General features: G+C 41.1%; 3 protein-coding genes across 9 annotated transcripts in view; 2 read left to right on the top strand and 1 right to left on the bottom strand.

Annotated features, from left to right (window-relative positions):
- The first annotated feature begins 17 nt into the window (after nucleotides 1-17).
- Nucleotides 18-7,131, top strand: PJVK (pejvakin). 2 transcript variants are annotated; one of them, XM_077883164.1, is made up of 7 exons: nucleotides 18-837; nucleotides 2,242-2,309; nucleotides 3,226-3,404; nucleotides 4,163-4,304; nucleotides 5,392-5,509; nucleotides 6,134-6,232; nucleotides 6,470-7,131. In XM_077883164.1, the coding sequence occupies exons 4-7, from the start codon at nucleotides 4,233-4,235 to the stop codon at nucleotides 6,760-6,762; spliced, it is 582 nt and encodes a 193-aa protein (XP_077739290.1). In that variant the 5' UTR covers nucleotides 18-837; nucleotides 2,242-2,309; nucleotides 3,226-3,404; nucleotides 4,163-4,232; the 3' UTR covers nucleotides 6,763-7,131. The 2 variants fall into 2 exon arrangements, with proteins under 2 accessions (XP_077739290.1, XP_077739289.1); XM_077883163.1 differs by lacking the exon at nucleotides 18-837 and having other exon boundaries at nucleotides 868-2,309; nucleotides 3,209-3,404.
- A 2,548-nt stretch (nucleotides 7,132-9,679) lies between these two features.
- FKBP7 (FKBP prolyl isomerase 7) lies at nucleotides 9,680-20,809 on the bottom strand. 6 transcript variants are annotated; one of them, XM_077883170.1, is made up of 4 exons: nucleotides 20,467-20,809; nucleotides 18,405-18,556; nucleotides 13,207-13,340; nucleotides 9,680-10,008 (listed from the first exon to the last, which is right to left on the bottom strand). In XM_077883170.1, exons 1-4 carry the CDS (start codon nucleotides 20,673-20,675, stop codon nucleotides 9,847-9,849), a joined length of 657 nt encoding a protein of 218 aa, XP_077739296.1. In that variant the 5' UTR covers nucleotides 20,676-20,809; the 3' UTR covers nucleotides 9,680-9,846. The 6 variants fall into 6 exon arrangements, 2 of the variants coding, with proteins under 2 accessions (XP_077739296.1, XP_077739297.1); XM_077883171.1 differs by having other exon boundaries at nucleotides 13,207-13,337; XR_013371593.1 differs by lacking the exon at nucleotides 9,680-10,008 and adding an exon at nucleotides 14,518-14,687 and having other exon boundaries at nucleotides 13,203-13,340.
- Nucleotides 20,810-20,861: 52 nt separating this feature from the next.
- Nucleotides 20,862-23,484, top strand: part of PLEKHA3 (pleckstrin homology domain containing A3) — a 28,788-nt gene continuing 26,165 nt past the window's right edge. Inside the window, exon 1 of the mRNA XM_077883166.1 lies at nucleotides 20,862-21,100. The gene's annotated coding sequence lies outside the window, so the exon portion shown is untranslated. The remainder of the gene's footprint in view (nucleotides 21,101-23,484) is intronic.

Genomic DNA, 23,484 nt, shown 5'->3' with positions numbered 1-23,484 from the left:
CCCGCGTATCCCCCCGCGCTCCAACCCCGGGCCTCGGCGTGGCCGCAGTTCTCGGTCCTAAAAAGGAGGCGGCTTCCGGCCGCGGGGGGCAGCCCGTTGGGCTCCCAGCCTCCCGCTGTGTGAGGCCTGCCGCTCTGCTTCTGTTTCGGTGGCTGGGGTCGGGGAGCTGAAGGGGGTTAGGGATCCGGGCTGCATCCCTTTAAGAAAAAGACTTCAGAATCCTAAATGCAGGATCGCTGCGGAAGGTCCCGGGGCTCGGCCCCGGAGCTTGCGAGTCGCGGTGCGTCGGCCCCCGGGGCTGGCGCGGGCTCCCCTGGGCTGGGCCCTGCGTGGGGGGGTGCGCTCGCGGGGATGCCCGGGGATGCCCGGGGGCTGCACCCCCGCCCCTCCCCCAGCTTCTCCCGCCCCGCGGCCCCCATTGTCTCCATCTAGGCGTTCGCCGCGACAGGAACGCTGGGCCGGCGCATCCGAGCATCCCTTAGGGGAGGGAAAACGACTGCTTTTCCGTGGGCTCCCATTAAATGCTGTCTCTGCACACCTGTGTTGTGTGTCGCTGTTGCCTTCGCCTGGGATGCACCCACCCCCTTCGGGGGGAGCCGACTGCGACGGTAGATATGTCGCCCAGGGGTTTGCTAGCCACTTGCAGAAACGATGCCCCGTGCTTTCTCTGCGTCGTGGAAGGTGGCACAGTGCTGTCCACACAAAGGGACGTTATTAAAAACTTTTTTTGGGGGGGGGGGTTGGGGTTTGCTTTTGGGGGGGTTACATGAGAGCTTGGTTGTATGACACCTTGGATCCTTGCAAGCAAATGAAAACAGCATCCAGAATCTAACCAAGGTGATTTATATTATTTGGGACTTGGGCCTATTCTATCTTCCACCCACTGTCCCCTCTGTGTATGTATCGAGTTTACTACCTGCTGTTAAGCTCTAAGGAGTATCCAACTATAAGTGCACATAGCTATTAAAATATATATATATATATATATATATATATATATATATATATATATAAACCTCTACATAACTATGGTAATGCAATATTTCAGCTCTCAGCTTGGTCTCTAAAATTTATTTTTTTGCCACGATATCTTAAAGACAAGCCCAAACTTCATATAGCTCCCTTTATTTTTTTAAAATTTTTAAAAAAATTTTGAGTATATAGCTCTCTTTAAAGGTTGAGCAACGGAGATAATGATGAAACAAGACAAGCCCAAACTTCATATAGCTCTCTTTATTTTTTTTAATTAAAAAAATTTTTTTGAGTATATAGCCCTCTTTAAAGGTTGAGCAATGGAGATAATGATGAAACAAAATAAATACAGCGCTATTTCAAAGAGTTGTCTGTGTGCCAGCTTTAGAATAAGAAAACCCCAAAGTCATAGTTATTTATGTATGTTATTAGTCTTATACAGTTATCTGTCTACGTGTTTATATGTGTAATATGGCTTTTATTTGTTATTTCATAAAAATCTGCATACAATTGTTTCTCTATATTCTGTGAATTTATATTTTGTATTAATCATGAATAATTAATGTTTTACATTAATACAAGAAGGAAAGCATACAAGAAGGAAAATGAATGAACTGTATAGTATAAGGATTCAAAATAGCACTTGACTGTTGCCACAATTGGCATGATGAAGTTGTGAAGGAATTCTCTTTGGACCATGTCCACTGTAGATGATATCCAGGGCCAATGTTAGTGTCTAAATTGCATTATTGCCATAGGGCTACAGGTGTCCTTAAAGCTGGCAAACTACTTTCAACAGTAACCCTCATCAAGGACGTTGGTCATGTTTTAAAATTAATAGTTTTCTGTATATGTTTTAGTGCTTATGGATGGCAATTCCAAATTGACTTGCTTTCAGTATATCATTTTACACTGTTGATCTATAATTCATTACCTGAGCACACCAGGGGAGGCAGTGCTGTGAACTGTACACTGGCAAGCTACTTGGTGAAACCATGCTTTGTATTTTTAATGTGTTTAATTATATTTAAAATCAAGCAAGGCTGAGGGTTGTGTCTGGTTTTCTGTGAAAGTATGGATTGTTTTCTGAGGGTTGCAGTTGATGACGTTTTGATACCATATTAATATGTTTGCTGCTGCTACCAAGAGTTTTGTCAAGCAAGTTGGAGATGGAGGGAGATTAGTTCCTGTTCCAAGCCTCAGTGAGGCTGACAAATACCAACCTCTAAGTCTGGTGGTAAAAAAGAAGCGATGCTTTCTCTTTCCTAGATATAAATTTACCTCAACACCTTTTACGCTGAAAGATATCCTTCTAGGAGACAGAGAAATTTCAGCTGGTAAGTTTAAATATCTGTTTGGGAGTGACTACTCATTCAGCTATAGTATTGACAGTCTAAACATAGGTTGTATATGCTAATATGTGTAATATTTGCACATTGATAAAAGCAAACTTTTATGATAGTAGAAATAATATTAGGATTAATATATAAAATTTGCATAGTATCAAATCTCTTATTGGTTGAATAATTTTCCAACCTATTTGGTGAAATTATTGTATAATTTTATTGCAATTGCTTTATAGATTGTTTTAACTGAAACAACTTAGAATAGGACAAAATAATATATTTCTTCATCTATAAGATGGGATATTACCCTTTCATATCTTACAGGGTCAAATGAAAGTAATTGACATTTATTTCTTATGACTCAGTTATTGCAACTGGTAAACTGAAATGTATTTTACAGGCTAGATTAGAAAACATTGATATTTTGACAAATTATTTGTTATAAACACTTGTTTTTCTTTCAACCACTCAGTGGATCTTATAGCTTTGAGAATTCTTTTGGTGGAACAAAAGAACTTGAGTTCTCTTTTTAAGTACTCTATTTTTTGTTGTTATTTGAGTTGCTATTTTAAGTCTTGGCATGAAGTGTCACCTTTCTCAACATCTGTGTAACGGAATCCTCAATAGTAAATTAATACATTATTATATGTAATCTATATTAGATGAATTTGAGACATTTAAAAAAATATTGATTTCAGGGCACCTTGTGTGGTTCAATGGTTGAGCGTCTGTCTGCCTTTGGCCCAGGTTGTAATTCTGGCGTTCTGGGATCGAGTCCCACATCAGGCTCCCCTCCTTCTGCCTATGTCTCTGTGTCTCTGTGTTTCTCATGAATAAATTAATAAAATATTTTTAAAAATAAGTAAAAAATATTGATTTCCTTCATAAAGGTATTTCATCTTATCAGTTACTGAATTATGAAGATGAATCAGATGTTTCCCTTTATGGAAGGCGAGGCAACCATATTGTGAATGACGTTGGGATTAACGTCACTGGATCAGATTCTGTTGCAGTAAAAGCTTCATTTGGTGTAGTGACCAAACACGAAGTGGAAGTATCAACATTGCTCAAGGAAATTACTACACGGTCAGTAGAATAATACTTAATGTACTTAAATGTGTTCATTAAATATTTTGATTGTATGGACTTTGTTACAAGGAATTATGAAAACATTCAGGTGATGTATATCGTCTAATGTAATTTATTTGTTTTATTTGTTTGGAATACTTCAAATTAGCAATATATCCAGACTTTAGATAAGGGTAGATATCCAAAATCATTTGGCTTAAACAGAATTTTTAGGTGTTCCACAAAATTGCTTTGATCAGGTACACATTTGCTAAATTATTAGATTAAAAGAATACACTGGGGTGCCTGCGTGGCTCAGTTGGTTAAGCGGCCAACTCTTGATTTCAGCTCAGGTCGTGATCTCAGAGTCCTGAGATTGAGCCCTGTGTTAGGCTCTGTGCTTGGCAAGGAGTCTGCTTGAGGATTCTCTCTCTCCCTCTCCCTCTGCCCCTCCCTCTGCTTGCACATGTGCTTCTCTCTCTCCAAAATAAAAATAAATAAATCCGTAAAAAAAAAAAAGAATATGCTAATCTGCTTGTAATAAATATCCTAAGGGAGTCTCTTCCAACAGACTCCTATAATAAGCATGTTTTAAGAGAAAGAAGAGCCAGATTATTAATGGCTTTTGAACAGACTTTCTGATTTGTAGTAGACCTGCTTTGATTTACTTTTAGTTATAGTGCACTGTGAGTTACACAGGACAGCAAAAAAATGTACTCGATTGTATGTAACTGGGTGTGACAGATTCTTGTGAATATCTCTATTCTTTATTTTAGAAAAATTAATTTTGACCACAGCTTGATACGTCAGACAAGGAGCAACAGAAAGGCAGTATTGTGTGTGGTCATGGAAAGCATTCGGACCACGAGGCAGTGCTCGCTGTCTGTGCATGCTGGAATTCGCGGGGAAGCCATGCGGGTAAACCACACTCATTAGGTTTCTCTTACTAAAAAGGTGCATTGGGAATTTTTTAAAAGTTCTCAATTTCTAATGAGATGTGTGCATTTTGTCAGATGTTGAGATTAAAGAACTACCAGTGCATATAGGATTTTGCACAGTAATGGTTTTGTTTTAGAATTAAAAAAAAAAACTGAGAAAACTTTGATCCTAAGTGTATAATATAATGCAAACAAAACATGAATCCTAATGAAGTAATGCATACTGGAGTCCTTCTATTACTATTTAAATGAAATGATGTTGGAAGAATAAAAGTTGAATGCTTATGTTGAATTCTTGATTGTAAGTAATGTGCTTTATACTTGAATTTTTAGAAGTTGACTTTATATTATTTTAATTTTCCTAAAGTAAGACCATAATGGCCAAATGTGCTTCATCCAATGTTAAATACTTTTAGAAAACTCTTGGAAATTATTCGTGTTTAGTTCTCCGGCTCAGTATTATTTGTCTTTGTTAATCACATAGTAATGACACATAATCGTCATGGTTTTATTAAAATCAGTTGTTAAAAAAATAAAATCAGTTGTTAGAGTTCAATGAAAAACTTTTTGAATCTTTGCAAATAAAAGTTCTGTTCAGTGGCTACATTTAGCTGTCCAGTGAGTTGTTTAATGGATTATTTTGGGGGCACAAACAAACATTTATTTAATGGTTGGAGATTATTTTGGTAAATAAGTTGATGATTGCTTTGGAAAACTACTGAAAACTCTGGGGGCTTTGGAATAATAGACATAGTAGGCTAAAAACAACTGTAGCACTTAAACAGATGGTTTGTGGTTGAAAAAAAAAAGGTGTCTGTGTCGGAGAGCATTACTGTTGTGGTAGCACTAATCATTGGCCCTAGTGCCAGTGTTCTGAGAAAGTGGTGACCCGTTCCTAGATTGTGAGACCTCCTTGACCTGTTTAGACTTCTGGTCTAAACAGTTAAATTCAATGGGATAATTTGTTTTTGTTTTAATAGTAAGATTGTATGAAATGTTTTGTTTCTCTAAAAAGCTATCCTTACATGTTATGGTCCTTAATAATATTATTTACTTATTTACTATAGTTTCATTTTATGGATGAACAGAATCCCAAGGGAAGGGACAAAGCTATTGTTTTTCCGGCACACACAACCATAGCTTTCAGTATTTTTGAACTCTTCATTTACTTGGATGGTGCCTTTGGTAAGTGAATGATTTGCATGAAACACTGAGATTATATTTTTAAGAAGAATTTCATGGGAAACAAACACACTATGTAATTGTAGGAGAATGATACTGTCAGCACTGTCAATCTTATGCTTGGGTAAAGTAGCTGAGAAAGACCATCTGGTCCCTACTACTTACCCACTACCTCTTTTCTCCTTTTTTTTTTTTTAAATATATATATTTTAAATTTATTCATGAGCGACACAAAGAAAGAGGCAGAGACATAGGCAGAGGGAGAAGCAGGGAGGCGGATGTGGGACTGGATCCCAGGACCCCAGGATCACGACCTGAGCAAGAGGCACATGCTCGACCACTGAGCCACCCAGGTGCCCCAGGAAGTCTACTCAAGAAACATAACAGTGGTGATCTCTGGAATGGAAAACTGAGGCTGGGGTCCAGGATAGACAGGAGACTTGTTACTGTATCCCCTGCTTGTAGTCTGGATTTTGTACCTTGTGACTATTAGCTTCTCCAAAGATACATAAAATTTAACTTAATGCAGCGAATGACATAGACCAGAATTTTCCAACCACAACTAAAACTCCCAATAAAATATGAGTTGTTCATGTTATAACATCTTCTAAAAATTTTTTTTTATAGACCTTTGTGTCACTTCAGTGTCAAAAGGAGGATTTGAGAGGGAAGAAACCGCAACGTTTGCACTGCTCTACAGATTGAGGAATATACTATTTGAGAGAAGTATGTCCATTGAAGAGTATTTCAAATGTGTGTGTGTGTGTGTGTGTGTGTGTGTGTGTTTTCTCCTTGGATTAACATTTGAGTTTATCTAGTCGGTACTCCTTCTGTTAAGGAGGAATTTAAATCTAAAAGCCAAATGATTTCATGACCGATGGTTTAGATTCATGTACTTACAATGCGGTTTGGTTCTATGTTACTTATTTGACTTCTAACACACTTCTCTGTTTGTGCTTTTAGATAGAAGAGTGATGGATGCCATTTCTCGTTCACAGCTTTACTTAGATGATCTTTTTTCTGACTATTATGACAAACCTCTCAGCATGACGGATATTTCTCTCAAAGAAGGGACTCATATCCGAGTTAACCTGCTTAATCACAACATTCCAAAAGGACCTTGCATACTCTGCGGAATGGGGAACTTTAAAAGGGAGACGGTTTATGGATGCTTTCAGTGCTCTGTCGATGGGCAGAAGTATGTGAGACTTCATGCAGTTCCATGTTTTGATGTTTGGCACAAGAGGATGAAATAAAATGGAAAATGAATGTAGTGTGTTTAGGTGCAACTGTGCCACACACCTTTCCAAAATCACCTAGATATGCTTTGGTGAATTGTGGCAAATTAAAGAGGGAAAGAGAAATTCATCTGCCTGGGCATCATTTTCTTCATCCATAAGCATGGAGATGATAATGGTGGCTGCCCTATAAATTGTCATAAAGATTATATTGTTTATGTGAGGGATGCCTGGGTGGCTCAGTGGTTGAACATCTGCCTTCGACTCAGGGTCCTGGGATTGAGTCCCACATCGGGCTCCCTGCGTGGAGTCTGTGTCTCCCTCTGCCTGTGTCTCTGCCTCTTTCTTTCCCTCTCATGAATAAATAAAATCTTAAAAAAAAATATATATATATATAGTTTATGTGAAAACAGGTTTATATATAAATTTTAAAATATAAATGCTCCTCCATGAAATCTACCAGTTACTTTAGAATTATATTTGGGATTAGGCTATCATTTTAGATAATTTTACATGCTGATTTTTCCAGGTATCAATTCTATTTTTAATTGACTTTTAATTCAACATTAAGAATGACAAGAGGTTAAAAGTGGTGACTTTATGGTACTTTAACCATTGCCTTAGATCTGGTAAAATGAGAAAAATGTGTTAATAATTTAATGTAATCCTAAATGTTTAATTGTGGTATCAAATGAAAAGCACATTGAGCACAGCGTGGGGTTTTGTGTACAGTTAACAGGGTGATTCATAGTATGCCATCCTGTAATATACACATGCTCACTGGTTTTGTCTTTATAAAAACCTACTACTGTCATTTTAAAGGTAAGGCAGCTAGGACACCTTTATCTTTCTCCTTTGAAAATGCTTAAAATTGGGGGATGCCTGGGTGGCTCAGGGGTTTAGCGCCTGCCTTTGGCCCAGGAAGTGATCCTGGAGTCCCGGGATCAAGTCCCGCTTTGGGCTCCCTGCATGGAGCCTGCCTCTCTCTCTCTCTCTCTGTGTGTCTCTCATGAATAAATAAAATCTTAAAAAAAAAGAAAATGCTTAAAATACTTAACATATTTAGTTCTGAGAGTCCTTTTTCATCTACTCTGTAAGACATCTGTCATTTTTCATACACAACCTCAATTATTAATTCATTATACACCCTTATTAAAATAATTGCAAAAGTAATGAAAATTCTAGAACTCAAAATGCAGTGACAGCACTCACTACTAGGTATATATGCCTGTGAAAGCATAAAGCAAAAAAAAAAAAAGCATAAAGCAATTGTGTAAATACAAAATACCTGATTATGAATGTAGAATGATTAAAATTTTATTTAAATGTGATTTGAGTTTTAGAATCAGTCTCCATTTAACATCATCCATGATTTTTAAAAACATAACTTTAAAAGCACTTTGAAAACAATGGGACAGAAAGGATAGAATTATGAACAGTTTGTATTATGGCATGATTTCCATGTATACCTTCTTCCACCGTACTTTTGAGCAGAATATGTAAGTCAAATGCAAGTCTGAGTATACTGATTGCAAAATGCTCTAGTGACTTTTTTTTTTTTAATGTAGAGGGTGGGGGCAGTTTCCAAACCAAAACATATTATTGAGTCACCAACTTAGTTCAATTCAGTGGAGGTTTTCCTGAGCGAAGTCAAGGAACAAGAACTGAGCAAGTGAGGAGGAGTTACAAAAGTGGGTACAGGCATGAAGCACTATTGGGAGGAAAGAAGAGAGTGAAGGGTTTGGTTTTATGAAGTGTCAAACTCTGTGCTATGCATACGTGATATCCGTTAATCTGGTGGTTTTTGCATTACCCACCCCTGCACTTTTTAGATAATAGAATTTCTGGCAGGTTCACTAAACAGGTTAAAAGATGAACACTGAACAATGATTTGGAAAGAGCAAGTTTCAGAAAATGGAAAAGCTTTGCTTTGAACTCATTTTGAGCAGAGCTATTTAGTGCCTGACCATACCTTCCTACATCCGCAGGGGGTAAAACTGTACATGTTCCAGTAAATAACATGCACTATCTATGGCACAGTAGGATCTTCTACAGCATCTCTTACCTCCTGTTCTCAACAGGTTGGATGTCATGATTTGCTCATGACACAAAATTGCCATGGGGGCGTAGATCCCCGTTTGTATCCTCATCTGATATCCTCACGTGTAAATTCTGCACGTTTCCAAAAATGTGATGGTGTACCAGTGTAATGCTCATTCGTGATCAATAACAAGAACATCATGAAATGTAGTGACTTCAGATAGAGGTACGTAGGGAAAGGGAACTAGAAACTAAGAAATACCATGGCATGAATTTAAGACGATGAAGACAAAAAGTTAGGGATGGTGGATCTACAGGCCTACAAGAAGGAAGAGGAGATAGCACATGTATAATGATGTCTGAAGGAGTACAAACTCCAAGTAGTATAGATTTTATGTCTTGCTTTACATGAGGAACAAAGTCTTTGGTCTGAGCAAAGTATCTTTAAACATTCCCCACTGGAATAATGACCAGAGGCCAGAGCTTGCACCAAAAATTACAGAGACTGTGTTAAGACTCACTGTGGGACACAGCTATGCAATATTTTCCTATATGTATGCAAAAGAAAGATTTGTTTAGTTCTCTGTGATTTTTATATCCTATTTGTAATGCTATGAAATATATAAACAAATGAAATGCTAATTCCTGGGTCCTCTTGAATAATTTTAAGATACGGGGCATTTTAACAATTAAGATGTTAAAAATTGGTTATTTACATACTTATACATGTTGTTAAGGTTAGAGGTGGGAAGAACTTGTAGATTTTGACATAGGTGTCCTATCTCTGGAAGGGGGAGAACTGCCCACTGAGACACCGAGATCTATTTTCGTGGTGCTGCAATTCGTGTTCACAGAATAAAGCAATAGGGAAACACAATGATACTTTTCCTGAAGGTTAAATTTGCAAAATAACACACATTTATTATGCCAAATTACATGTATTGAGGATATTAAAATATGTTCTCGTGGGAGGAAAACAGAAAATACAAGTTCTAGAGAAGGGACTTTGTTTTATATATAAAGTACAGTAAGTAGCTAAGAAAACTTAGAAATAAAAATATACTATAGTTCATCATGTTGATATACATTGTATTCCTTGGAAGAGATGAAGCCATCACCATCATGGTCATTCTTCTTGAAAATATCTTCTAAAACTGCATTCTGATATGACTTGTCACGTGGCTTCTCATCTTTTTCAAATTCCCTTTTCAGGTAGTGATTTATCTAGAGGGCCAAAATAATGTCTTTAATACAGAGGGACCACAGTAAATTTTCAGTAACTTTAAGGAAATGTTTACATGAGGAAACTCTAAGCCTGCTTATAATAAGTGGTATAAAATCTTTAAAAACCATTTGAGGTTTTATTCTTTTAACCTTTGAAGCAATTTTCTGAAAAGAAACATCTTCAAATTAGCTTCCCCTGAGGTTATAGATGGTTAGTGGTACATACTCAAAGATTAACATAGGAATTGAATTTTGTTGAAACTAATTGTCTTTCAATAATCTATACTGTCTACATTATGAAAGGAAAATCATTCTTAAGGATTTCTACTAGTAAATAAACTCCAAATTGGCATTTTTTTGGTAATCTCTAAAATTAATGCATATTAATGTATTATCAACAAAACTCAACCATAGGCTAGGTTTCAAAAAAAAAATTCAATTAATCTTTCTACATTTCTATAACTCTCCTTCAAATCTACATAACTATGACAACCTCTATAATAATAATGTCAAATAAAGCACAGGTATTAAGTATTCTTTCTCTGTGTAATATGACATTTCTACTAGCCACATGGGGACTCTCAGCACTTGAAACTGGCTCGATCAGATAGAGACATGCTACTCTAAGGGTTAAATATACAACAAATTTTGAAGACAATAAAAAATATTGATAATTTTTACATTGATTTCATGTTGAAAGGGAGGTATTATAGATATACTGAGTTAGGCAAAACATAGTACTAAAATTCATTTCACCAGTTTCTTTTCGCTTTTTAAGATGTGGCTACTAAAGTTTGTAAGTTACGTATGTGACTCAACTATATTTCCATTGGAAAGTGCTAATATATGATAACTAAAAAAAGCAACATACAATAATCTGGAGATAATATTCCGCCAGGCTGGGCACCTTAAAGGCATGAGTATTTTTGAAAGTTAAAGTTGAATTCTGAGAGGTTTTTAGCAGTATGTATCCCAACTCAGTCCAACACGACTAGACTTTATTTTAGAAAGATCAACTGTTCGCAAGTGGGACTTCAGTCCTATCAAGGAAGATACATTTTTCTTCCAGTTGAGCTTTAGCAATCCTATGTAGGTGAAAAGAGTTTTAAAGAACCTCAAATATTCCTCAGTTGCTAAGTAAATATATTTTCATAACCACTATTACCGACTCTCAAGATGTACTTTTCTAGTACACTGTGATGGAGAGGTACAAAGAGACAGTGGGTAAGAACATAACCTTAATTTTGCTGGTGCTAAGTTTCATACTGTCTCTACTTCCTAATTTAATAAAAATACTGTGTTCCTCTCCTCTCCCATCTTACACTAAAGAAATAATTGACTCAATCTTTCTGACAATGAAGGGAAGTAGTTTCTTTTAGTTCATGTTTCAAATCTAGGCTTTGTCTTGCACTCGTTGTGTGGTCTTGGACAAATAATTTAGCCTCTCTGGATCTCAATTTTGTCCTGTTTAATAGGGGGGAAACAGTATCTAGATCGTAGTAATGATGTGAAGATTACTGTAACATTTATAGATGTCAATAAAAGATAGCTATTATTATTCACACATGTGGAAGTCACTCTTACCATCTGGTGATTATGCAGCTGATACCCAAGAGACATTTGGGCAGACTGCTGCTAAGCAGGTCACTGTTTTTGGACTTTCTCTACTTTTATTTTCCAGAAAGAACTACAGAGCCCATAAGGTTGGTCTACTGAAGAGTATTCATGCTGCAGAACATGCCTCTTTGCATTTGATAAGGGATGGTCTGTGTGCACAGGCTGAGCTCTTGGGTGCTACGTATTCATCTGCTGCTGGTCACTCTAAATAAAACTCATAAGGAGTCAACATAAAGTAAGTCCTGGGATGAATATGCCAACCCTCTAATTGTCCTTCTTAAGGAATGGGGGATGTTTTCATTCACATATCCCTCTTCCACTGCTGAGCAACAAAGGAACTGCAGGGGACCATCCTTACTAATATCCTGCAGGAGGAAGTGGAATCAGGGTGGAGGAAGGACTGCAGAGAGAGAGAGGAAAAAGAAACAGAACAAGGGGGCTTATTTGTCTCTTGAAATCAACGACTCAGGTGACTCAGGTACCATCTATATTACTTGGGTGATAGAGTCATGCATATTAAACTGTCTCCAAACAAGAGGGGGGATAGCTGGTCACTCAATGTAAGCAAAAAGGGTATAGTCAGTGGGTTTAAGGAAGGCACCAGTCTTCAACAGTACAAACACTCGCCCTGAAACATATATTCTGGAAATTCCCCAAAAGCAGAAGGGAAGGCCACGGTTAAGAGCACAGTAGTAGGGCAGCCTGGGTGGCTCAGCGGTTTAGCGCCGCCTTTGGCCCAGGGCCTGGTCCTGGAGACCTGGGATCAAATCCCATGTTGGGCTCCCTGCATGGAGTCTGCTTCTCCCTCTGCCTGTGTCTCTGCCTCTCTCTCATGAATAAATAAGTCTTAAAAAAAAAAAAAAAAGCACAGTAGTAGAGCCAGACTGCCAGGGTGTGGTCTGATTTTGCTACTTAGCGTGGTGTGACTTTAGGCCAGTTACCTAACCTGTCTGGGCATCATTTCTCCCCCTTCTGTAACATAGAGATAATGACAAGTGTCTATCTCATAAACTGTCATAAAGATTAAATGACAGGCTGAGGTGCTTATAGTAGTACCCGGTACTGAGAAAGTATGAAAGAATTTATTATTGCTCTTTGACATCTTTATTAATCCCTCAATTCATACACAAGGCTAACTGGAATGCAGAAGCTGGTTAGTGAACTCCTGGCTCCCACTTACTAAGTTTCTAATGCACACAATTCAAATTCTTGCTAGCTCTTTTCATAATCCCATGTAATCCCCACAATCCTGTGAGGTAGAAATTACTGGCACTGTTATAAATTCCTACTTGAACGAGATCGGTTCTTGTAGTCTAGAAGCTGGAAATGCCCTGTACAGATTAGCTTGGTATTTTAATGACCCTCTGGCAGGGAGGAAGGCAACTGAACAGGATGACTCAGTTACAAAGTTTTATATTAAAAAAGCAATTTTCTTTCTTCCTGAAGCTCAGATTTTTTTTAGCAACCAGCTCTATAAAAGCAAAGTAATCAGCCCATGCTCAGTAGAGCTAAAAAAAATAACAGATGTAACATAGACGTGATGAAAAATTAGGCCTTACGCATTGAATTTGTTTGAATTACCTCAGTTTTAGAGAGTTGCCGGTCATTGTCCGTGTCTATCTGTTTAAATGTTTCAATGCTTCGTGGTCCTTTGGTCACCGCATAAAGTTCAATCTCAAAAATCAATGTTGCATCGGGTGGAATCTTGCCTTCTGCTAAAGGTATAATTTTTAAGTTTAATTTACGTGAAGAAAATGTTCAAATATGCATTCATGAATAGCCATTATAGCATTATGATTGTTATTTCCTGTTTATAAAAACCGCTTACTAAACACTTTTAAGGAAAAATTTTCAATGTTTTTAAACCAAATCAGCTTTAAGAACCTAGTGGGCCATTACTTCCTAATTGAATTAAAATAGACACAACTCGTGTATTTTTTATTAATATACCCTGTCATTATACAGAGCTAGTGCAACGAAGAAATTCATGGGCAGAAAAATTTCAAAGTGTAAATCAGTAATCTTTTAAAAAATGATACTGTAGAGTTACTTGGAAGCATAAAGAAAACATCTATTTCAATACACTTGTTTATCCAATCCTTTACAGACATTAAAAAAAATGAGTGCAATGACAGTAACACTTTTATGAAATCTCTAATCACATAAAAAGTGTTAAGTATTAAGTTGAATAGTCCTCCTGAATAAAGTTAACCTATTCACTGATGTCACAGATGATCTTAGCAAGCTATGGGCTATTTCAGATGACCATTTCATGAAAATAATCTGCAGAAATGACTCGCTAAGAGGCAGGGGTTAGCTTGTGTCCCAATATTGCCTAGAGTTTCATCCATTACAGGCACTCAGATATTTGTTGAATGAATGCCCCTGTGGTTTATTTTTTAAATGGCTGTTTGTTCTTTGAAGGAAATAGGAACTTCTTTAGTGAAACAGTGGAGAATTCTTGCTAAAGTATTCCTATAACCCAAAAAGAAAAGAGCTTGAAAGCTGTAACCGAAAGGAGAAATGATCAGTCATCTCCGAAGCCAGGACATAGAAAAATCTGCCCATGCATCCTCTGACTAATGGAGTTCCAAGCAATGTACCACCTATTACCTAACTTTAGAGTAAAAGAGGCAGAGATTAATTCAATGATCATTTTTACAAAATCCATTCCTATTCTGTCCAATTACAATCTCCTTATGACAGGGAAATAACTAATGACAATAAAGACAACCTAAAAACACAAATTTCTTAAGAAAAAATAGTACAAGTACATACAAAGTTTCCCAATAACTCTACTATACACACAGAAAATACTGCCAATCAGCTTTTGTCTTACAGAGAAATTAGAGCACAGGAAAGAGAAAAAAGGTGAATTTGCTATAGAATTACCTGTATTTAGAGAAGCAGATCAAAGGCGTGGGAGTTAATGTAAAGAATCTATACATACCAGGTGTACTGTTAATTAAGCACTAAAAGTCACATGCATTTCAAGACATGCAGGGGTGCTTGTCACGTGAAGCAAGGATATTGCAGAGAGGAAAGCCTTCTTCAAGTACCACCTAAAATAAAGTCATGCTTGACGTTAGGTCTCAATAACATCTTATTTAAAAAAGCTTATTCGATCAAGAAGCAGTTTGTTAAGCAGTTACCTAGGGTCTCCACTCAACTTTTTCGTAATCTAATCCTACCTATTGTAATGCAGATAAGCCAGCAGTTAAGTATGTTCCAAAGAACAAGCTTTTGTTGGGCCTCAGTTTCCTTATGTGTAAAACAAAAGTGCTGGTGGGGTTACTAATGAGATTCAACTTTTTATGTTTATGAGCAACACCTCAAATTGAATATGAACTAACTTCCTCAGAGTTAAACGAGTACATCTCCGCAGCAAGTAAGTATCTGGTTTATTAATAGCTTAGGCAGTTTATTAATAGCTTAATTAGCTTAGATTACCTTAGCCTGGGCAATCATTCATAGCTAAGCATAAGCTCGTTTACAAAAAGGATAACAAAGTGGTCATTTGCTACAGGGAAGGGGGCCCAAGAGGATGGATGAGCACCTACTGACGACACAGGATGTGGTTAAAATTAGCCTAAAAGGCAAACTTTGCCTGTATCATCTTGCCTAGGATCGGCCTCAACCTATGACAATATTTTTGGGCAAGAATTGCATTCAACTTAATTTATCTTTATTTTTTTTCTCTCCTTCTCCCAGATTCCTCAACAACTAAAAATAGGATAGATAAATTATGGTTCCATGGGAGCTATTTTGATTGGAACAAATGATTGGCTGAAAGCCTTGAGAATGAAGCTATAGTTACCTGGAGCTGTCTCCCTCCATAGGAGTTTTTGGTCTGATTGGGTCTGTTTTGTGCCACTAGCTTCCCTGCAATCCAATTTGGGGCAGCAATCCCCTCCTCTTACTCGAAAGAACAGGTAAGAGAATCACTACTATTAATAAGTTAACCAAATATTTTCAAAGATGGTGTGACCTTTCTGACGAAATATTTGGGAATAATGACAATATCTCTTCGTAGAAAACTAATCCTTAACGACTTTAATTATATACGAAATATTTCAAATAAGTGGAGATAGCAAGGGTTCTAAATAGGTGAGGAGGGAATAATTCTTTAGTTTTCACAAAGCAATAGAGAGCAAGAACCTAAATGAGAATGCAAAGTAAAAACCAACCCTCTGCCAGGCTGACCATTTCCCCCCCCTTTAAACATTTTCCCTCTTTATTCAGCTCCACTTTTAATGTTAGCAATTAAAAAAATTTTTAATTTTGGAAAAAAATTTTTTTAAAGATTTTATTTATTCATTAGGGACACACAGAGAGAAGCAGAGACACAGGCAGAGGGAGAAGCAGGCTCCCTGCGGGGAGCCCGATGTGGGACTCTATCCCAGGATCAAGCCCTGAGCTAAAGGCAGATGCTCAACCGCTGAGCCACCCAGGTGCCCCTAATTTTGGAAGAATTGATACATGTGCATGGCAAAAAAATTTAAACAGTACAAAATATTAGAGAGTAAGACATCTCCTTACCCTCACCCTCAGGCTTCCTTCTCAGGAACACTTAATGTCATCAGATGACTGTGTATCCTTCCACATATAAATATGGAGAGGAGATTCATGATGCATATGTGAAATCCTGCCCCTCCCATGTAAGATCTTTGAGGATAGGAAGTTGTTTCTTCTTTGTACACGGCTTTATGCTCAAGGCCTGGGACAGGGCTTGGCACTGATGCTCAATAAATACTCCTTGCATGAATACACTCTATCCCATTTCATTTTATTATTATATTTAAGATTTTATTTATTAGAGAGAGAGTGTGTGTGCATGAGTGGGGGAGGTGGGAAGGAGCAGAGGGGGAGGGAAAAGCAAACTCCCACCTGCTAAGCAGGGAGCCCAATGGGGGGCTTGATCCCAGGACCCTGAGATGATAACTTGAGCCAAAGGCAGAGGCTAAACTGACTGAGCCACCCAGGCACCCTATCCCATTTTTCTTTTAATATATTAATATATATGGCTCTGTGGCATTCTTTTTATTGGCAGCACCATAATCCATTGTACCAATATAGCATAATTTAACTAATTCCCTATTGTTTTTTTTTTTTCTTGTTGAAGATTTTATTTATTTATTCATGAAACACACACAGAGAGAGGCAGAGACACAGGCAGAGGGAGAAGCAGGCTCCATGCAGGGAGCCCGACATGGGACTCATCCTCCTCCTCTGACCCCAGGATCACGCACTGAGCTGAAGACAGAAGCTCTACTGCAGAGCTACCCAGGGGTCCCTTAACAAATTCCCTATTGATGGATACTCAGGTAGTTTCCGGTTTTTTGCTACCAAATAAAAGCCTGATGAATGTCTTTTATATATACCTTTGTGTAACATTCCTGTAAATGGAACTATTGGGTCAGAGGGTATGTGCTTTTAAATCTTGATAAAAATTGCTAGAAAGATCGAGTGATTTACATTCCCAGCAATAATGCATGAGACTGCTACTTTTCTATACCTGTGCCAACTTTTCTGCCTTTGAGAATCTGATCAGTGAAAATGGTGTCTCATTTTGTTTTCTCTTTCTTTAATTATTAAGGCAACTAAGTATTCCCATAGATTTAAAGGTCATTTGTATTTTTTTGCTAGTGGGCTGCCTGCCTATTTTTAGGACTAGATCATTTTTATTACTGGTAAGTGTCTTCATCGTAGTTGGAAAAAATTTCCCCATTTATCTGCTCTACTTAGGTTCTCAGATCTTATAGTGGGATTTTAAAAATAGGAAAGATATTGAAAGAAGCAGTTCATTTTTTCCACATTTCAAGGCTGCTCCTGAATTTGGGTAATAGTGACTGGCAGCTTTTTTATATTTAGGTGTTCTTTTTTTACTACATTTCTGTGCTGTCCTTTTACTCTAAAATCTTATGTTTCAGTTTCCTGAATTTTATGAATTTGACTTTGGTTCTGCTTAGCTAAGGTATATGCTATAGACATTTATGTAATGATAAAATAACATGGACTAAAACAAATAAAAATGACTAAGGTAGAGCTTTTAAAATATACAGGATCTTTATGAGTACTGCCACTACGTGAGGGAAAGAACTCTGGCCAGAGATCTGTCTTCCAACAATGTCTTATTTTCTTTATTTGTAAAAAGTGGGGACCATGGTGGACTGGACTAGAAACAGCTTAAGTTTATAGCTCTGTAACTATTTCTCTGTGATTTTAAAAATATTTTTTATTTTTTTTAGTGAGTCAAAAATTTTTTTTAATCGTGGGGAATACATGTAATGTAAAATTTACTACTGGAACCATTTTAACCATACAGTTCAGTACAGTTTCCTACATTCACATTGCTGTGCAACCAATCTTCAGAACTATTTCACCTTGCAAAGCCTCTACTCCACCCTCTCCCAGCGCCTTGGCAACCACTTTTCTTCGAATTTGACTATCCCGCATACGGCGTACAAATGAAACCATACGGTGTTTTTTTTTTTGTGATTGACTTATTTCATTTAATATAATGTACTCAAGGTTCATCTGTGTTGTAACACGTAGAATGAATGATATTCTATTTTATGTGTATACATGTTGTTTTTCCATTTATTGGTCAATGGACACTGGGGTGATTTCCACTTTTTGGCTATTGTGAATGGTGCTGCTATGAACAAGAGTTTACAAATATCTCTTTGAGACCCTGCTTTTACTCTTTTGGATATATACTCAAAGCTATGATTTATTTTTAAATATAACTTAGAAATAATAATATTAAAACACCTTACCATAGCCTTCCTTTCCATATGCAAATGAAGGGGGTATAATCACTTTCCGTTTCTCTCCAGGGCACATATCCATCATCGCTATGTCTAGGCCTTTTATGACTTGCCCAACACCAAGAACAAACCATTTGGGGTGGCCTTCGTTTTGTGTCCGGCTATAATAAAAAACAACACTTAGGTAAGCTGATTTTAAGAAAAATAAAAATTAGGGACACCCGGGTGGTTCAGTGGTTAAGTGTCTGCCTTTGGCTCAGGGCGTGATCCTGGGGTCCTGGGATCATCCTGGGTCAGGTTCCCTGCAGGGAGCCCACTTCTCTCTCTGCCTATGTCTCTGCCTCTCTCTCTCTTTCATGAATAAATAATCAAAATCCTTAAAAAAACAGAAAAAGAAAAATTAAACTTTAAAATACACGGGAGGGGCACCTGGGTGGCTCAGTTGGTTAAGCTCTGCCTTCTGCTCAGGTCATGATCTCAGGGAACTTGGCTGGGGCCCTGCATTGGCTCCCAGTTCAGCCAGGAGTCTGCTTCTGCCTCTCCCTCTGCCACTTCCCCTGCTCATGCTTGTTCTCTCCCCCAACCCCATCAAATAAATAAATAACATCTTTAAAATATATATATATACCTTGGACATTTAGTTACAATTTAAAATTGGGAGTCCTCTCTTTTGCCATATTAACATTCATTCTGAACCCCCTGGCGGGATGTTTGGCTCAAACTTCTTTCATAAAGCCAGAAAGAAGTATGATTTGCCCAAAGCTAGTCATTAGTCATGTCATTATCTTTTTAATTGCCATCTTCACAAATACTATTCAGTAGTTCCCTTTTTTTAAAGTTTTTTTATTTTTTTTATTTTTTATTTTTTTTTAAATTTATGATAGTTACAGAGAGAGAGAGGCAGAGAGAGAAGCAGGCTCCATGCACCGGGAGCCCGATGTGGGATTCGATCCTGGGTCTCCAGGATCGCGCCCTGGGCCAAAGGCAGGCGCCAAACCGCTGCGCCACCCAGGGATCCCCAGTAGTTCCCTTTTTAATAGATCTCGGGCCTCCAACTAGCTGCATGGCTTTGTACAAAGAACTCCTTTAACCTTTCTGGGTTTGTTCTAAAAAAAATGATGGTGCAGGTTTAGCCTCAAAAAGTCATTTGAACAATTAACATTTGTAAAAAATAATAATAATAATAATAATTAAAATTTGTAGCTTTTATTACATGTATCTATTTTCTTCCAAATGTGAAAACTAACTCTCCCAATCCTATCTTTATGGGGCAATGGTACAGATGAAGAAAAGCCATTCTTCCTCTGAGTAACAAACGATCAATTAAATCAGGGCAGGCAGTGATTGAGATTAAGGGGTGGGGGGGGGGGAGAGATGGGAAAACACAGGACCCATAAGACACCAGGGGGCAAGTTATTGGTGTTCTGGTTTTTGGATACAGCTGGAAAGTGGCCCTGAGCCTGTAAATACCGTGCTTCTGAAGGCTAAATAAAATCTCTCAAACTTTTTCTACCTAAATCTTTATAAAGTGATTCCAACAGGGCAGCCTGGGGGGGCTCAGCGGTTTAGTGCTGCCTTCATTCAGCCCAGGGCGTGATCCTAGAGGCCCAGGATCGAGTCCCACATCCGGCTCCGCGCATCGGGCCTGCTTCTCCCTCTGCCTGTGTCTCCGCCTCTCTCTCTCTGTGTCTCTCATGAATGAATAAATAAAATCTTTAAAATAAATAAAGTGACTCCAACATACGGCAAAAAAAAAAAAAAAAAAAAAAAAAGTTGAGAACAGCCTTGCAGACAATACCTTGACTTCTATAGATCCCAAAGGGGGTGGTGGTGGAGGTGGTCTGGGTGTGTGTGGTTGTACTGATTTCCGATGATCTCTTGGGCCAACATGTTCAATAGTTGAAAAAGTAACCGTTCAGTAGGGGACTGCATATCGTAGGAGTCCACTTTCCCCCCGGGGTGCGATAACAAGAACAAGCCCCGCACCAACCACTGAGGCTTCTGGTCGGTACAGGGGAGCCTGGGTTCCATGCACCAGCTGCGCGCAGGAGCAGTTCACAGCATTGCCTACCTGCAGTAGAATTTCGAGCCGTCGCTCGCCAGGTAGCCGTCGTAATGCGCATTTAGCAGGTCTCCCTTCTTGCTGCTCTTGGAACAGTTTTCTGGACGATGCAAAACTTCGATTTTCACTGCCTCTGTGCTCCCCTCTTCCTTTTGTCCCTGAGCAGTAATAATGCCCCCTACATAAAAGAAAATGAGGAATCTGAGTGGAAATGGCATGATTCCCGAAGCTGAGCCCCCCCCGATGACCACGGCGTCCCCCACGCGTGTCACTAGCGCTCAGCTGCAGCGGCCAGGGAGGGCAGCCGAGTTCCGACGCGTGGCAGGCATTGTTCTACGTCACAGAGGGCTGGGGGCGGGGCCACGAGGGGGCGGGGCCTCAATAGGGCGGGGCGACCAGGGGCCACGCCCCCTCCGGGCTGCGCGCTCCGCCTCGGAATCCCCGCGCCTCGGATGGTTGTCACCGGTCTTGAAGGCTCTTGCACCACTCCTCGGAAAATCCACGTATTTTACAGACTGTTTCCTCGGGCTTCAGTGGTCACGATCGCGTTTCCTAAAATGAAACCGGCCGGAGACATACACACACAGCCTGGGACTGGGATGTTGTAGTCAGAGAATACGGCTGTCATTTCTGGGCGTAAAAGGTTTGTCTTCAACCCCCACCCCCCCCCATAGGGAACGAGCCGGCCATCGGGGGAGGCTCTCTGCTGCTGGGGGGGAGTGTCCTTGAAAGCACCTCCTCGGGGTGGAGTCACGCATTACGAGGTTCCAGGCTAAGCCACACACTATCTTTTTTTTTTTTTTTTTATGATAGTCAGAGAGAGAGAGAGAGGGGCAGAGACACAGGCAGAGGGAGAAGCAGGCTCCATGGACCGGGAGCCCGACGTGGGATTCGATCCCGGGTCTCCAGGATCGCGCCCTGGGCCAAAGGCAGGCGCCAAACCGCTGCGCCACCCAGGGATCCCAGCCACACACTATCTGACGCCACCTGGTCGCCAGTAAACAGCAGGTGCTGCAGCTCCTCGCCCCGTCAAAGGCGTTTCCCACCAGCCAGCTCCAGCGATGTGGGACCTGCAGCTGGTTTGCATTTCTTTCCCCTCCTCTCCACTCGGGGCCGCCCTTCATTTGAGGGCTCGTGGGAGATTGGGGGAAAACTTGACGGTGTCCTTTCTCTTACCAGCTCTGCGAGCCTGGTGACCATCCACTGTACACGGATGAGAAAATGAAGTAATTGGAGTCTTCGGCCCTTTTGTTCCAATCTCACAGCTAATATGCAGCCGGGGTTTGGCCGAGTTTGAACACAAAGCCAGTCTTAACCCCGCGCAACATTTTATTTAGTATGAAAAACTTCCAAATATACAGAAAAATTGAATTTTATTACCCCCATCACCGCGGCCTTCTAGCCACCCCACGGATTGTCTGTCTCAGCAACTGTAACTATATTCATGACGCAGCCATCCATCCTCTATCGGTCTCCCTGCCCTTTCACCGAGTCACCTGGTTTCCAACTGAACACCCCAACACTTTCTACAGACCAAATCAGAAAAGCTTCAGCGCAGGCCTAGATCAGGCTCTGGAAAGAGAGGTGCCGTTCTAGCTGGCTCGGGGATGCGAGGCAAAACCGCAGCACTGAGCCGGCTTGGCTCAACGCTTGCAGCATTTCATAAGTCTGAATTATTGTCATTATTTTTTTAAAAGATTTTATTTATTTATTTATGAGAGAGAGAGAGAGAGAGAGAGAGGCAGAGACACAGGCAGAGGGAGAAGCAGGCTCCATGCAGGAAGCCGGGTGCGGGACTCGATCCCAGGACCCCGGGGTCACGCCCCCAGCCCAAGGAGATGCTCAACCGCTGAGCCCCCCAGGCGCCCCCTGAATTATTGTCATTATGTAAGATGATCATTTCTTAAAATGAAAGCTAGGAGAAAGCCATGTCTAGAATGAAATAAATCCCAAAGTCTGGTTCCCTGTTTCATATTCTTTTTGTTTTTTATTTTAAAATGTCCCCCCTGTTTTATATTCTAAATGAAGCAGAGGCCATCTGAGGTTAGTTGTCGGCGTGGGGACCGTCCCCTGGGGCGGCGCCTTCCCGGGGGACCCTCAGCGCACACTGCCCTCCCAGGAGATCATTTCCTGGGCCCCCCGAGTGTGAGGAGGCAAGGAGCGAACCACAAATGCGTGGTCTTTGACGTTCCTGGAACGACCACCCGCCACCGCCCGCGGGGGGGAGGGGGAAGCCCGAGAGGCCCGCGCCTCCTGCGGGACGTGCGCGCGGGCGGCGGGTCCTCGGGGTTCCCCGGGGCTGAGCGCGCCGCGGGCTGCAGGCCTCCGCCCGCCGGCTCGGGCCTCTCCCGGGGGTGGGGGTGCGGGTGGGGGTGGGGGTAGGGGGGTGGACGGGGGCTGGGAGACCCGGGGCTGGTGGGGGCGGCGGAGGAGGAGTCCTTGGCCCCGCGGGAGGCCTGGGCTGCACCCCCCGTCTCCCGGCCCCCTCCCCACGGGGTGCAGGCCTCCGCCCGCCGGCTCCGGGCCTCTCCCGGGCAGGGGTGGGGACGAGGGCGGGGAGACCCAGGGCGGGGGTGGGGGGGAGGAGGGGGAGGAGGAGGAGGCCCGGGCTGCACCCCCCGCCCCCCGGCCCCCTCCCCGCGGGGTGCAGGCCTCCGCCCGCCGGCTCCGGGCCTCTGGGGGGGTAAGAGGGGAAGACCTGGGGCGGGAGTGGGGGGGCGGCGGCGGAGGAGGCCCGGGCTGCACCCCCCGACCCCCTCCCCGCGGGCTGCAGGCCTCTGCCCGGCAGCTCCGAGCCTCTCCCGGGCACGGGGGGGGACGAGGGCGGGGAGACCCGGGGCGGGGTGGGGGGGGGGAGGAGGAGGAGGAGGAGGAGGCCCGGGCTGCACCCGCCCCCCCCCGCCCCCTGGCGCCCGGCCCCCTCCCCGCGGGGCTGCAGGCCGCGCCCTCTCCTCCGGCCCCGCCGCCGGGGAGGGGTTTCCCGGGACGAGCCGGCCCCTTTCATCCAGGAAGTGAAAGCGACGTCGG

Source organism: Canis aureus, chromosome 34 (assembly GCF_053574225.1).
Source record: "Canis aureus isolate CA01 chromosome 34, VMU_Caureus_v.1.0, whole genome shotgun sequence".
Classification (NCBI taxonomy): domain Eukaryota; kingdom Metazoa; phylum Chordata; class Mammalia; order Carnivora; family Canidae; genus Canis; species Canis aureus.
Note: the sequence above shows the minus strand (reverse complement) of the source record. Positions and strands in the feature narration are given on the sequence as shown.